This window comes from Paralichthys olivaceus, chromosome 23 (assembly GCF_024713975.1).
Source record: "Paralichthys olivaceus isolate ysfri-2021 chromosome 23, ASM2471397v2, whole genome shotgun sequence".
Taxonomy (NCBI): Eukaryota; Metazoa; Chordata; class Actinopteri; order Pleuronectiformes; family Paralichthyidae; genus Paralichthys; species Paralichthys olivaceus.
Genome location: NC_091115.1, coordinates 12,212,824 through 12,228,187, shown reverse-complemented (window position 1 = coordinate 12,228,187; position 15,364 = coordinate 12,212,824). Strand labels below are relative to the sequence as shown.

At 41.6% G+C, this 15,364-nt stretch overlaps 1 protein-coding gene across 15 annotated transcripts in view; it reads left to right on the top strand.

Moving 5' to 3' along the window:
• The window catches only part of sox5 (SRY-box transcription factor 5), a 222,283-nt gene extending 211,337 nt beyond the window's left edge, over positions 1–10,946 (top strand). For 9 of the 15 annotated variants that reach the window (XM_069520277.1, XM_069520276.1, XM_069520275.1 and 6 more), the window contains 5 exons: positions 567–742; positions 3,708–3,810; positions 4,234–4,410; positions 5,501–5,717; positions 7,051–10,946. In XM_069520277.1, the coding sequence (XP_069376378.1) occupies positions 567–742; positions 3,708–3,810; positions 4,234–4,410; positions 5,501–5,717; positions 7,051–7,348 (971 nt within the window). In that variant the 3' untranslated portion in view covers positions 7,349–10,946. The remainder of the gene's footprint in view (positions 1–566; positions 743–3,707; positions 3,811–4,233; positions 4,411–5,500; positions 5,718–7,050) is intronic. The other 6 variants (XM_069520279.1, XM_069520280.1, XM_069520278.1 and 3 more) reach the window with 1 other exon arrangement.
• The last annotated feature ends 4,418 nt before the right edge of the window (positions 10,947–15,364 follow it).

The following is a 15,364-nucleotide window of genomic DNA, read 5'->3' as shown; positions in this document are numbered from 1 at the left end:
CGCGTTTAGGTGCCAAAATAAAGGAAGAGGAAAGTGATTGGAGGATGTTTAATATGATTTTAGTTAGAAGTCTTGATTAAGTGACTGTGTTCAGTACCGTGGAGTGTGTGTACGGCTGAAGGCAGGTGGGGAGGTGGTGGGCAGTATGTTCCAAGGCTAGCTATGGGCAGAATATGACTCACATGCCCAGCTCAACAGGCTAAAATGGTCAGTGCGTGTGTATGCCTGCAAGTCAGAAAGAGACGCACACAGAAAATGAGAGTCATACACACACACACACACACACACGTATATATAAATGCCCATGCTCACACACACACACTCCAAACTCCCTTCATCAAGTGCACGTTAATGTCCATAGATTTATTCCAGATACCTCCAAAACCTCCTGCCAGCCTCCCAAACCTAAAGAGACACACACACACACCAAGTACAAGTAAAGTAGATAAAGATCTAAAGCTCTAAATGAATCAAATCAAAAATTTCACCCACTATTGACAAATGCACAAAACCAAATAAATTGCTTGTCCTCTCTCTGAGTCTCTGTGTCTCTGTCTGTGTCTCAGCAGACTTGTTATCATCGCTGTCCTCGACAGCCTACCTGAACGACCACGAGGCAGTGAGCAAGGCCTTCGCTGAGGCCCGGCAGATGAAGGAGCAGCTAAAGCGGGAGCAGCAGGTCCTGGACGCCAAGGTGGCTGCCGTCAGCAACCTCAGCCTCAACAACGGACGCACTGACAAGGTAGACAACTCTAAATTACACCTAAAAAAATGGGCATGGGGTCAAACTATGCTGTAGTTAAAGTTTAGAAGGTGAAATTATGCTTTGAATAAAATTCAATGATACAAAATCATTGGTATTATTAAAAAAAACAATGTGTATTCAATGAAAAGATCCATAATTGTAACTTTAAGACCAGAGTCTTTATTTATATTTGTTCTGGTCTTTGGGATGCAAATGCATGCAGGACTTTTAGGAGAAATGAGTCCAAAAACTCAAGTGATTGCAAATGTCTAAATTCATAAATTCTCCCAAAAGGAAGAAAAAGAGTCCTCACAAGCTGCGTCGCCTCATTGTTCGTGTGTAATAATTTGTCGTGCCATCCCTACCGCACCATGTAGGAGGCAAATCAGTGTACATTGTGCTTGCTGAAATGTGCTGAAGCTAAACAGGGCCAGATAAGGTAAAACCAGAGGCGTCTCAGAGGTAATGAGTGTGTCTGTAAGGCGCACTGCGGGGCTACGTGCGTGCGTGTTTGTGTGTGTGTGTGGCAGAGCGGAGCGTCGGGGAGACAGTAATGCGAAGTGACGGCACAGGCTCCTCGGCAGCGTGGCTAAATTGTGGTTATTTGTTAAACACATTGGGAGTCAGGTCGTGCACGCTCGCTCAAACACACAGAGCGAGCAACAGTGCACTTGAAGCATCTGCACCGCTGACACTCAACATCTCTATCTGTCTCTTTCTGTTTCAAACAGTCAAACCCACACTGTATTCAGCCCAGGTTTATTGTGCATGTTAAGACAGAGTGTAGACAGTAATCCACTGGTACAGTGTAATCGCTTCAGTCTTATAAAGATCTACAAGATCCTGAAGAAGTTCAATAAATTATGCAGGAAAGTTTCATATTTTTCTGCATATTTTATAGTTTGTGCAACACGGTCATTGCATTAGATGGATGCTTTTTGCCATTTTATTTCACTTTATTACTTTACATTGTTATTGTCCATTTTTACTAAACTACTATATTTTATCATATTAGAATATATGTTATTATATAAGATTTCAGCAAAATGAACTTATCCTCAGTCATAACATTTGTAATAGTTTATACGATAAAAATATTCACAATTTTTTAACAATGCACTTTTTCATGTTAAATAAAGAATATAAATATATAGAATATAAATCTCACATTGTTTAATTTAAAGTCCCAGCTTTACAGGTTTTGGGGGAAACGATGACTGTCTCAGCCTCCAACACCACACACTCCCTTCGACTCCCATCTCCTCGGCCCTTTGGCTTTGTGCTATGCGTGCGAGTGCGAAGCCGCCGAGCATCTCGGTGCTCGGATACCACGGTGTCATCTCTGACACACTCAGAGGATTAGTTTTGTCGCTACTTTGTGTCTTGGCTCCAGTGTCAGCCATTCAATCCACTTTTCTCATGTACTGTACCGGGGCTTAATGTCAGACTAGACTGTCATCCACTCTGTCTCCGTGTTCATCTCTGTCTCTGCAGCCAGCCACACACACACACACACACACACACACTCGCTCACACGCGCTCTAAATCACAGTGTTGCAACAGCACATTTAATCTTTAAATCTAAAACTGTGAGACATATTTTATGCTCTGTTAATTCCTGGCAAAAGGTTTGACTGATCATCTAAAACATCTCTGATTTACATACAAAATTACTAAATCATTCCAACCCAACCAAAGATTATTGTTTATTCATTAAAACATTATGAATTCAAAATTAAGTACTTTTTAAATGGCTTTTAAAACAACAAAAATGAACATTTTCCACAGTAGGTCTCTGGCTTTTTATCTCCCTCTCCCCTCCCTGTCGTTTTAGCCATATTTATTCCAATCTCGGGGGGGAAATTATCTCTAACAATTAAACTCTGTTGGACTAAAAACAGAGGAAATGCATTTCATTATCATTCTGCCCTCCCTCCACCCAGTCAGCCAGCTCGCCAGGGTCACATGTAAATGGAGAGGGACACTTTTTGGAAGGTTGTTTTAGAAGACGACAGTGTTTTGGGTGCCGCCGCTAATCGTATAATTAAACTGTAAAATGCTGGTGCACTACTGTGTGTGTGTGTGTGGGTGAGTGGGTGTGTGTTTGTGCCAGAGCGTGTGTGTTCGTCGGCAGCCAGGTTCTAGTGCAGAGTGTGCCGGCTGTTTGCATTAAGCATGTAAATGCTCAGTAAATCAGCCTTTTATTGGTTGTAATAAATACCCAGGGGGCCGTGCGGCGTGGCCTCGCTCTCGTCTGTGCCGCAGTCACTCGTTCTGTCGCTCAATAATGCGTCGACCCTCCGGGGCCTCTGCAGGAGAGAGGCAAGCCGCCACACTCGGCTCTCGCAGGTGGCTGCCAGGAGTCGCTGTACGCACACACAAGCACGCTCACACACATATTATACAGCGTACACACCAATCCGTAAACATGCAAACAAGACTAAATGTAATCAACATTCTTGCACATGCAAACATACGCACAGATGTGGGTCCAAGCGTGCAGGCGCAAAGCACTCTAACAATTTGATGTTGACATTAACATTTCCGCAGATTGACATTGAAATGAACCAAATCACAAACTGTCTATGTACTAAAACTGCTGTTGCTTTTTATCTGCTTTCTCTCTGTTTGGAATCATTAATAATAACAATATTATTAACTGATTTATTGCACATTAGAATAGAAACAAATTGAGATTCCTTCACTTATTGGTAACAAACTTGGCTTTAGATGAGTGAAACATCTCATTTGATTTTTATACTTCAAACCCAATTTGTTTTTACACAAAACTTTTTTTCGCTGTGAAATAAGAAATATAAATCTAAAATAATCAGCCACATGAATAATGATGTTTGGTGATGAAAAAGGAAATGAGCCAGCGTCACTACAGGTCCATGGTTTGGTTCATTCATACAGTTCAGTCACTGACTCACTCTCTCTGTGAACTGTTTGTGTTGTTCAGGACAAGGCCGCCTTGGAGAGTCTGAGTCAACAGCTGAAGCAGCAGGCGGAGGACAAGTTCAGCCACGCCATGCTGGACTTCACCATGAGCGGAGACTCTGACGGTAGGCACACACACACACACACGCACGCACAAACACTCGTGCATAGAGTCATTTAGGTGACAAAATGTATTTTCAAGTGCTATATAGAAGAATTAAGCAACAAAATGTTCTTAAGTTGAGGAGTTTTATAAGAGGATATATTTGACCTCTAAAACTACAACATGTATGTACACAACATGTATGTATCCTGTGAAAACCATGTATCTCTAAAATGTTTAATATCTTTAAGAAGCAACAGGATTTTCTTAACCCATCAAGCATAAGAATTAAACGTATTGAATTAATATCAAATAAATTTAAAAATCATTGGTTTGCCCTTAGGAGAATGTCATAAAAAGGGGTTAGGATTAGTAAAGCACCTAATTTACGTCTGTATTCTATATTCTCTCCATAACACCTTCCCTCCGTCTCCTCCACCCTCAGGCTCCCCCAGTGTGTCCGACTCCAGGATATTCCGGGAGGCCCGGGGTCGCGGCGGCAGCAGCGAGCCGCACATCAAACGGCCAATGAACGCCTTCATGGTTTGGGCCAAGGACGAGCGGAGAAAGATTCTGCAGGCCTTCCCTGACATGCACAACTCCAACATCAGCAAAATCCTCGGTAAAACACACATCCCCAACCACAGGCCTGAGTAGCCTTTGTCTCACCTCTGTCACCACTACAAAGGAAGATGCATGCACTGTGGGTTATGATTCCCACTTTCTCAAACACACACACACACAAATATAAGCTTGCAGTGATTTCCTTACAAGCAGCATTGTGTAAGCCGCTGTTAATGAACGGCTGGGGAGAGCGCGGCTCAGACAAATGATGATATAATTCATTATGCATTAAACAAGCAGCGCAAGGCCGCCTGACATTTCCCCCGGACCGCCGGGATCGGCCCTGACATTTTAAAGAGCTCCTAAGCGTTTTATAACACAGGGAAATCTGGTTTTAATAAGCTCTCTCTCTCTCTCTCTCTCCCTCTCCCCCCTCTGTCTCTCGATTGCTAACAGATCGCAGAACAGACAAAAAGCAGAGCGAGAACAGCCAAGTGCTGACAGCTTTTACCCATTAAACATACAGTAGTCAAGTGCAAATTCAGCCCAGATATGAAACACACAGGGAAAGACATGCTCAAGATTACACCCACACACGCGCACAGACTCACACACACACATGCAGGGGACTGATGGTACAAATCTATGAGCAGAAACTGAGCTCAGAGAGATGGCAGCAGGTTAAGTGAAGTCCTCATTAGTTTAGATGAGTACCTGTCGTCCTCGCTGTTCTGCTCATTAACCTCGCTTTCCCAGATCTGCGTTCTCCTCACCGGGTGAAACTTCCACCATTATCTGTGTGTGTGTGTGTGTGTGTGTGTGTGTATGTGTGTGTGTGTGTGTTTCAACTGAGTGACAGTATGCACATGTGATATGTGACATTTGTACCTCCTGTACCTGTAATTGATTATCCACACCGACGTACGAGCTCAAATTAAATCACCTCCTCAAAACAGATTTTTATCATCCTGCTCCTGTACAATAATCACAACCCTCTTTAATGGTTTGTTCTAACATTTACTGCTTTGTCTTATCGTGCTTCAGTTACACTCGCCTGTTGCACCTGTGTTTTTCTCCTCTTGTGTGACCGAAACAGATCGATGGGATCCTTAATAGTGTTTTCCTCCCCTCTCTCTCCCCATGTCCAGGCTCACGCTGGAAAGCCATGACCAACCTGGAGAAGCAGCCGTACTACGAGGAGCAAGCTCGCCTCAGCAAGCAGCATCTGGAAAAGTACCCAGACTACAAGTACAAGCCACGGCCCAAACGCACCTGCCTGGTGGACGGCAAGAAGCTGCGTATTGGCGAATACAAGGCCATCATGAGGTCCCGCAGACAGGAAATGAGACAATATTTCAGTGTGGGGTAAGACGACTGTTTTCCACTCGTGTTGCTTAGAAATGGGGCCCAAATGGAAACGTGTCATAAGGAAGCAAGTAGTTTTTATACTTAGTGGGGATTTAGTGTTTTGATATTTATATTATAAATAAAACATTAATAGAGTGCATGAAGTGTTAACTTAAATTCATTAGATGTTTTTGTTAATACAGGAACCACATCTCATAGTGGATATTTAAAAAACAAATCATTTTCTACAGTATTTATTGAACATGAAGTACATTTGCTAACAAATTTCAAATGTCCAGTAAACAACAAGGTATTAGTTAAATTTTGATTTAGATTTTTTTTCTGAGTTTTGCTTTGTTAAAAAGCAAACCATTTTCTTGATGTAGAAGATTTGTTGTTGTAATAAGGCAAAAGCTCGAGAACAATGGTTTCTCAACCCCAACATTAATGTAGGTATGATAAAGTACTTTTTTACTTATTACTTTTTAAAATGTTCTCTAGACCTCTAAAAATGTTCTAAGGAAACAAAAGGAAATTTACACTCCTTGGTAGAACTGATCACAGCTGGTTATGTAAACATTTTGAAAGAGTACTTTTTTGAGATTGATATCACTTTGATTTATCATTTACCTGCCGGCGTCTGGTGAGCATAGCTTAGCATAAAGATAAGGAATGGAGGCAAAATGCTGCCTTGTTTACGTCAAAACGTAAAAAACCCAACATATATCTTGTTTGTTTGATTCATACAAATACCCCAGTGTAACACACAAACATGAGAGTGATATCAATCTTCTCCTCTAACTCTCTGCAAGAAACCTGAAGGAGCTTATTTTCCAAAAAGTGACAGTATTCTTTAAGAGGTGTCACTGCTAAAGGAGGCGTGTCAGTATTTTTCATTAAATTGTAGTTTTCACCTAAGCTTAAATCCTACTGTACATGCACTTGTGTTTTCATCCCTGTCTTTGTTTGTTTGTTTAAGTTTGTGAGTAAGACTACACAAAAAACTACTTAACAAATTTCCATGAAACTGGGTGGAAGGACGTGCTATTGGTCAGAGAAGAAGCCTTTTCATTTTGATGCTTATCCAGGTTTTTTTTTTTCTTTCTGTCTTTCTTTAAAAGACAAGATCTGGTATTTTTTTTTGACATTTTCACCTTTTTCCCAAGTTTCATGGATCTTGATGACAAAAATCAGGCATATTTAGGGGACAGATATATATAATCATATTTATATGATTGAATTTAAGGTGACGGTTGGGCCTTGCCAAAAGTGTATGCTCACTACTGAGTGCCATTCTAATATAATATATATAGTGATAAGATAGTATAATATTTCCCCTCTGTGTTCACAGGCAGCAGGGCCAGCTGCCCTTGTCCTCAGCGGGCGTGGTTTACCCAGGTGCCCTGTCCATGGCGGGGCTGCCCTCACCCCAGATGCCCTCCGAGCACTCGAGCATGTCCAGCAGCCCCGAACCCAACGCCAACCACCACCAGAACCCCCACATGCCCAGCCTGAAAGGGGACGAGCCACGGATCAAGGAGGAGGAGCTGCGGCTGGACGACAGCAACGGCGATGTGTACGACGACTTTGACTACGAGGACGAAGAGGCCGACTACACCAGCGATAACGAGAACCATATCACCCAATAGGACGCCACGAGAGCCGCGTACTTTTAAAAGCCAATCACAGCTGGTTAACCCCCATCCCTTCAGAAAAAAATACCAAACCCACCAATCAGGAAGAAGAACTTTCTCTTTTGCCAATCACTTTGAGTCCTAATCTCACAAAAACCTGCCACCCTTTACCCACTTCCTGACTGACATGGACTCTTTTAACAGAGCCAGACCCCAACCCTACTATCCAGCTCCCCTCCCAACGGAGTCCTGATACCAGCATCTGATCAATCAACTGAAGCACAGGACCTGTCACTCACACTGACTGTTACACAAACCGAAGTCTGAGAGGAGGAGACGACCGGAGACGACTCCTGATGCTTGCTGAGGAATACTCAAGTACTACTGCAAGAGTTTGAGTAATGCACCAAGTGAGGAGAAATAAAAAAAATCACACTCAGAAAAAGCAACCTTTTAGACCTGTTTGTAGACGAGGAGACGTTTTGAAAATGAAAAATGACGAAACAGTGGACCTGTCAAAAGGCCAAACAGATGACACTTTAAGATGGCGGACCTGTTTGTTATCAAGAGACACTTTTAAAAGTTAAAAAACAGCTTTTTTGTTCTTTGGTTCTATAATATTCTCACTCAGGTACACGGTGCCAATAAGTGGCTTGTGAATGTGATTTGTTGTTTTTGTGCTACAAGTTTGAATAATAATAGAAAAAAGAGACATTTCTTTTCCCCCCATTTTGTTGTAAAGCACCTGAGAGACATCAGACATGTTTATTTTTAACAAAATGATATCTTTCTTCAACCTCGCAGCGTGCTGTCAGCGACCTCCCTCCCTTACCCCTTTTTTTTCTCTGTGTTTTTGTGACTGCCCTCTCCCTCACCCACCACCACCTGTTAGGAATCCAAGGGGACGGTCCTGCAGCGCAGCGTGGACTGTTCCCCCTTTGACTGGATTTTCAGGGTGGGAGAGGTGAGGAGGAAGGGGGGTGAGTCTCTGTGGGGTCATGGAGCAAGATGCGAAAGCACTGTGTTGTGAGACAATCCACCAGTTTTCCCTCTCGCTCCGTCCCCTTTCTGTCGCGATCTTGTTGCAGGGCGGAGCATCGCTCAGCTCCGACACAGTGTGTGTGTGAGTGTCGGTGTGTGTTCTGTGTACTCACTTTACTGAGTGTCATCTTTTTGAAAGAAGCGAGAAACGTCCAAGACACAGTAAATACAGGCAACTCATGCTGCTTCTGTGCTTCAGGCTACATCCACACTACTATGTGTATGTTTAGAGCCGCTAAAATGGTTTGGAAATGCTGCTGCCTCCGTTTTAGTTTTAAAACTCTGGGGTCGCATTCTAGTCTGGACGAGCAGAAACTGAGATGTTTGGAAACGACAATGTAGACACTCACAACCGCTTGCTGATTGGGTCTTTTTGGTCACTACATAGCCTTCACTGATTGGTCTGTAGAACGCAACATGCATAATCATTTACACATGTTGCTGACCCTGTCGTCTTTGCTAACAGCTTTTTGTGCAGTGTAACTCTACATCTTACAGTGATACAACTGCCAACAATTTGGAGTTGATGAGCTATTATTCAAGCAATCTGCGACAATTACTGTGTAAACCGGCACGCACATGCCCAATGTACGTGGTCACGTGATATGCGTTTTCAGGCGGGTTAGTATGGACGGGTATTAAAACGCTTTCAAACGTAAACATAGAAGTATGGATTTAGCTTTACTGTAGCACACATACGCATGTTCACAAACATACACGCACACACAACTGTTGTTCTGTCCCTCAGTGTTTTTTCCCGCTCCCTTCAATCAGCGTCGTCCTGCTGTCCCCAGTGGGCAGAGATGAGGTGAAGTCAGCCAGTCAGTGTTTCTGTTTGTATTTGAATACTGTATTTTATTATTTTCTCTTCAAGCTGCCTCTAGTCTAATAATATTATTAACAATAATTATAAGGACGGTCAGCGTTTCCTAAGTTTAGTAAGTTATGTACAGTATAATTTATTTTTCTCCTCTTTATCGGGTTTTTATGACCATATGAAACTATGACAGTCAATGAAACATTATTCTATTATAGCTGTAGGTATTTAGATCTAAACACAAGTTGTCATTTTACCTTTTCTTTGTTTCATTGTTCCCTTCTTTTTTTGCCGCATTGTTTTTGTATTAATCCTGAGGATGGGTGGGCAGGCGGGCGGAGTTATGAGAGCGAGCTGGACTGACGGACTCGACACCAGCCCTCCTCCGAGCTGAAGACGTAGACCTTTCCATGTCCACACCCATTTCTGAAAAGCACTCAGATTCTGTGCAGTCAGAGAAAAATGTATTTTTTTTCTAATTGTCATAATAATTTTATTTGTAATGGTTGTTATAATGTATAATGTGAAGTTTCCTCTGTTTTATTTTGCCTTTTTTTGGGGGGGGGGAATCAGTTTTTTATCACTTTTGGAAACTGTTTTCAGTGAACAAAGAATCCCGTCCCCGTTTACTTGTTTGGCCGCCTCACTGAGACACAGTGGAACATCAGTGGGTTGGATCCACACACACACACACACATATGCATGCACAAACACAATCACTAACACACACACTAAAAACGAAGAGATTATCATGACAACCAAACAAATCCTATGCTGTCATTTTTGTAGTATTCTAGATTTAAAAAAATACATATATTTTGTTTTTGTGAGATAGTGATTTCTTTTTAATCATAGGAAAGCAGTGTTTACCATAATCCACCAAGGGTGTTCCACTGTGTGTGTGCGTTTATGCGTGTGTGTGCATGTCTGTGTGTGTGTGTGTGTGTGTGTGAGACGACCAAACGCACTTACAGTATCAGTCACTTCTCATCAGGAGCCCTTTGCTTTGTTTTAGCTCCACGCTGATGCTACAGGAGCCATGACTACTCTTCAGGTGTGCCGTCACATAGTGATCCCCCCCAACAATCACAATATAGATGTTTGCCATGCACCACTTTATTAGCCTCCGGGTCTTAATTTTGCTGTATAGTCACCCCTGCTATCACGCTGTGGTTCAACCCGATGCTGGAGAGAGAGGGGGGAGGGTGCAGAGTGGATCGAGCCACCTTTTAGGGTATCACGGGGGTGGGTGGGGCTTGGGGGATCGGGGGGGCATTAAGACGTCAATCATCCCTGCTGGCAAGGTCTGTCCCCATATCAAGACAATGAAAAAGATGATGATGATAATAATATTATTTAAGACAATCAAAGTCATGAGTGGAGCTCAAAACAAAGTAAGAATTATTACAAGTTAAAAAAAATATCTTACCATCTCAACTTGAAAAATCAAGAAAGATAATTATGTAAATATAACATAGAGTTATAGATTTATATTTTGTTCATAACACAGTGTAATATAAGTTGTATATTTCTTTTTTTTCTCTCCCTACTGTCTCTTTTATTGATGTTATATCCATGCCACAGAAAAGCCAGAGTTGCAGTACTCTCACAAAAAAAATATCAAAGAAATAAAGAAAAACAGGAAAAAAAAAAAAAAAAGCCGTGGGCTGCCACCACCATCTGTTCTAAGTTCACTTTTTTTCAGTATTACTGCCAGACAAGGCTCTAATAAAGACAGCAATGTGTTCGGTAAAACTTGTGCTGGTCCTGGTCACTTCTTCACTTCCACACATGCATTCACACAATAAAACACTTTCACATAAACATACAAATATACACTGCCGTTGTTTTTGAAAAGTAATACAGCAAAAAAAAAGTCTTGTTTATGTGTTTGTGTGAAATTAATAAAAAGATAAATAAGATAAATACATTTAAAGTGTTCATAAACAGGTGATATTTTTATATTCCACCTGTTTCATTCACGCGAGCCATCACAGTGGCGGCACTCGCCACCGGGGTCGCAGAACAATTCAATCATCTCCATAACAACATGTTAATTATGTTAAGTCCACCTTCTTGCCCCTCCAATCAGAGGGTCAGCTGGGAGGCGTGGAGCCGAATCGCGGCCCGTTAGCAACCTGATAACCTAATTAAGCGCAACAAGGAACGTGGGAGAAGAGGAGAGGATGATGAGTGTGTGAGTGATGAAATGTGTATTAAAAAAGAGAGAGAGGAGACTGTGTGCTCCCGAAGCCCTGTCAAAGTGCCTGATGCCAGCCCCCGTGCCGCTGTTGCCAGTTCAAAAACAAATCTTTAATTGATGCTCGCTAAAGGATGTTGAGGATGTTCAGGCCTCTATTTTGAAGGGGTTAAAACAAAACACAAAATCCCACTCAGTGTGCCCATTAATATGCTGTCCCCATCTGTGTCCATATGTTCCACAAGCGACCCCCACCCGCCCGGTCAGACACTCGGCACATAAAAACAGTTAAATGCACTCCGAGGAGATGATTTTATGTGATTTGCTAATTACCATAGCTACACACACACTCACACACACACACAAAAAGCCCCTTTGATGCAATAAAGAAGCGTGATGGGGGCAGATCCACAACTCCTACGGTAAGTGGAGGACTTAGTTGTTCTCTGGGCGTTGTTGAATTTTTCAGTGGCAGCCTGGAGGTAAAAACCTGAGAAAAGGTTTATGTTTGAATAGTTGAGGAGCAGGAAGGGGATTCAGATTTTTCTCTTTTCCTTTATTGTCAGCACTACACAAGACGCTGGAGGATGTTAACGGTGGCTAGACTCAGATTAAATCACACACACAGGAACATACTGCACACGCACACACTGATACCCTAAGGTGGACTGTAGGTGTTAGCTCAGCTTAAACCACAATCACCCACTGGGTATTTCCATCACAATAGCAGAGACAAAGGAGTGAAAACTATTACAGTGGGCACTTTACATCTGAACGCCTGTTTAGTTGCTTTTTTTTTCAATATGAATTAATTTCCCCAACTTTTTCTCCTGCATGTGCACAGAAACGTTTGCCTCGATGTGTGTTTTCCACTGGGTGACTTGTGGCCCTCGCTCTGTGCAGGCTCAGTCAAATGTGCAGGGTTTTTTTTCGACTGTGGGTGTTTGGAAATTGAGTGAAAACGATGTCACATTAATGATTTAAAGTCGGTAATAGGATGTGCTGTGACGCTGAGCCGCCAGCTAAGCTGAGTTTAAGGCTCCGGCGTTAATGTATTCATGAGGAGGAGGGATTATACAGAGACAAGAGCAGCTAGAGAGCTGAGTGCAGCAGAACAGCCAGGGCCAACAGGCCTGTTAGATATTATATATAACTACATTTATACTGCGTGAGTACACAGTTCAAAATGCAGGAGGTGGGACTGCACACACACACAGGGAACTGTAGAGTGGAATTAAAAAAGGAGAAATAAAAGCCGTGATATCAGAATGACATTTGATTGTATTGCAACATGTTGTAAATATTTTTATTGATTGTTTCGTGAATGAATTTGAAAAATACATAAAACAATTATGCTTAAACATGATATATAAACAGAATGTATAAAGGCTAAATAACAGCATATATATAAAATAAACCCAGGTTAGAGTTAACAGTATGCAGGAAGATATATAAACAATATATATATACACACAAGATATATACAAAGTATATGTTAATGATATATAAAGGATACATAAGGAAAATATACAGAATATTTAACAGATATACGCAGTATATGCAGAATATGTAAAGAATACATACACAGTATATACAGTAACTATATGAACACTATATAGAAAGTATATATACAGGATATATGAAGACTTTATAAGAGATTATACAACAGAATATATAAAAGGATGTATACAAGAAAAAATATATTATCTGCTTTGAAAATATAATACTATTCGGTTGATTCTTGAAGTAAACAGAAATTTCAAAACGCTAAAATTGCATATGAATTCAAGAAACCACATATTATTCCAAATGTATGTTTATCTGTTAGAGCTGTTTCCTCCGCTTTCATCTCTCTTTCTCTGGCAGCCCTGCTAATACTCTGTCTAACATACTAATATATACACAAACTGCAGCATCATTAAAACAGGAGAAGACACTCATAAAAGTCTCATCATAAAAATTATTTCAGCAAAGTACTTAAGCTGCAAAAAAATTTCAAATATTTCATTAGTCATTCCTCATTCTGAATCTGAAAAAAAAGTGAGAAGAGGCTCCGTGCCGGGGACCATTAATATTAGGTGGCTGATGCATTAAGAATCCATAAAATAATCCCATATAAGAAAGTGCCTGCACTCAAACCATAAAAATGAAGTAATGCAATGCAGAGATGCAAAATAAAATATAGATATGCAAGAATACGGCACATTAAATATATATATATTTGATCATTTTGGCAGATGGCCACAGAGTTACTTTATTTTCCGTGATTTAAGTGAGGAGCTTTACATGTTGGATTAATGTATGACAGTTGCATGTTGCAAATTATCACATGACAGCACTGCTCAGTCCTCGTGTCTTTGCATAAAGAAACTACATTCAATCCCTTGTATCTGTTGTTTCTGGAGGGGAGAAGTTTGTACATCGAGGGTTTAAGAAGATGTGGCCGATGACCAAGCGGATGTTCCAGAGGTGTGACTTCCTCACCACTCCTTCCACTTCCTTCAGTCAGGTCTCAATAAGCAAAGTAATCAGCATGACACGAGACAAACAATCACAAAGCGCCGTCAGTGCTTGAGCGACGGCCCTAATGTGACAGATCTGAGAGCGGCGGCGTGTGAGGGACAGGCGTGGCACGCAGCGGGACAGCTGGGCCCGCGGGCTGATCCCCGATCAAGACTGGGAAACTGGCTCGACGCCCCTGACACGTCGCCCCTCTGCTCAGCCGCCACTCTCACATGAAATGCTCACCGGCTCCATCAGCGGCGGCAGTAGCAGCAGCAGCTGGCCTACTTTCACCCCTCTCTCCCTGTCTGGCTCCGTCAAAATGTACGCATTTATTTATTTCCCTCCAAATATCTGCGTGTTTGTGTCACGCTTGTTTGTTTTCCGTCTGTCAATGATTTGTGCTCATTTCTGCTTTCAGTCATAAGATTGACATCCTGTCTCATTTGACCTTTGACCTCAACCACATGAGGTTTCTTTACTGCAGCAACATCACCCAACATAAAACGCGAAACACTTTGTCAAATTCAAAGCAGAGTAAATGAGATAAGATCACAAAGTTTTACTCTTTTCATTTATTATATTTTATGTAACTAAAAAAGGTTAAAAGACTGAAATTTATGTAATAGTTTGCTAATAACATAATGGTGATAAAACAAATTCAGAGGAGCAGAGATGATTTGAATGATCGTCAGATGTTAACGTGTAGGTGGGCTAATCGCAAGAGAGCTGCACAACTTTTTCACAGCAAACTTGAAAACGTGATGTTCGCTGAGCAGCCGTATCAAAGTGAGATAAAGAAGCTCGTGGGCGCTTTAACGTCACTCCATGAAATATATCATTTTATTAAGGGAAGGGAAAAAAAACCTTGTAAAACTGTTATTTTCTCTCCCCATCAACACCCTAATGCACACATGCAAATATTATGCTAATGGTATGTTAATTGGTGGAGTAGCTGCAAAGCAGCCCTGCTGTTCAAATGACTGGTGAGAAAATAGGTGGGGTCAGTCGCAAGCTGTAAAAGCAGCTCCAACACAAATAAACAAAACCCTCGGGGATTAACAGAACAAGGGCCAGTGATAAACGGATGAGAAGAGAGACAGGGAATACAACAGGCAGTGAGTGGAGGGGACAAGGGAATCAGCTCAGGGATAAGGAAATATGAAGAAGCAGAGGGACAAGGGGAAAGGGAATAAGTGGAGGAAGAGGGGGGAAATGGGTTTATGATAGGGATTAAACGGGGACATGGCAGGAGAAATAAGACGCAGGACAGAGGTGGAGTGAATAAGTAAAGGGTAAAACAGGCTGAGAGGGGTTACATTAAATACAAGAGGCAAAAGAGGGGGAGTAAATAAAAGGATAAAGTAATAAGCACAGTGAAAGGAATTAGGTAAAAAAATATAAGGAGAAAAGAATGAGAGGACAGAGGTAAAGACATATTTGCATGTGAGGAAGGATGAAAAGGTAAAAA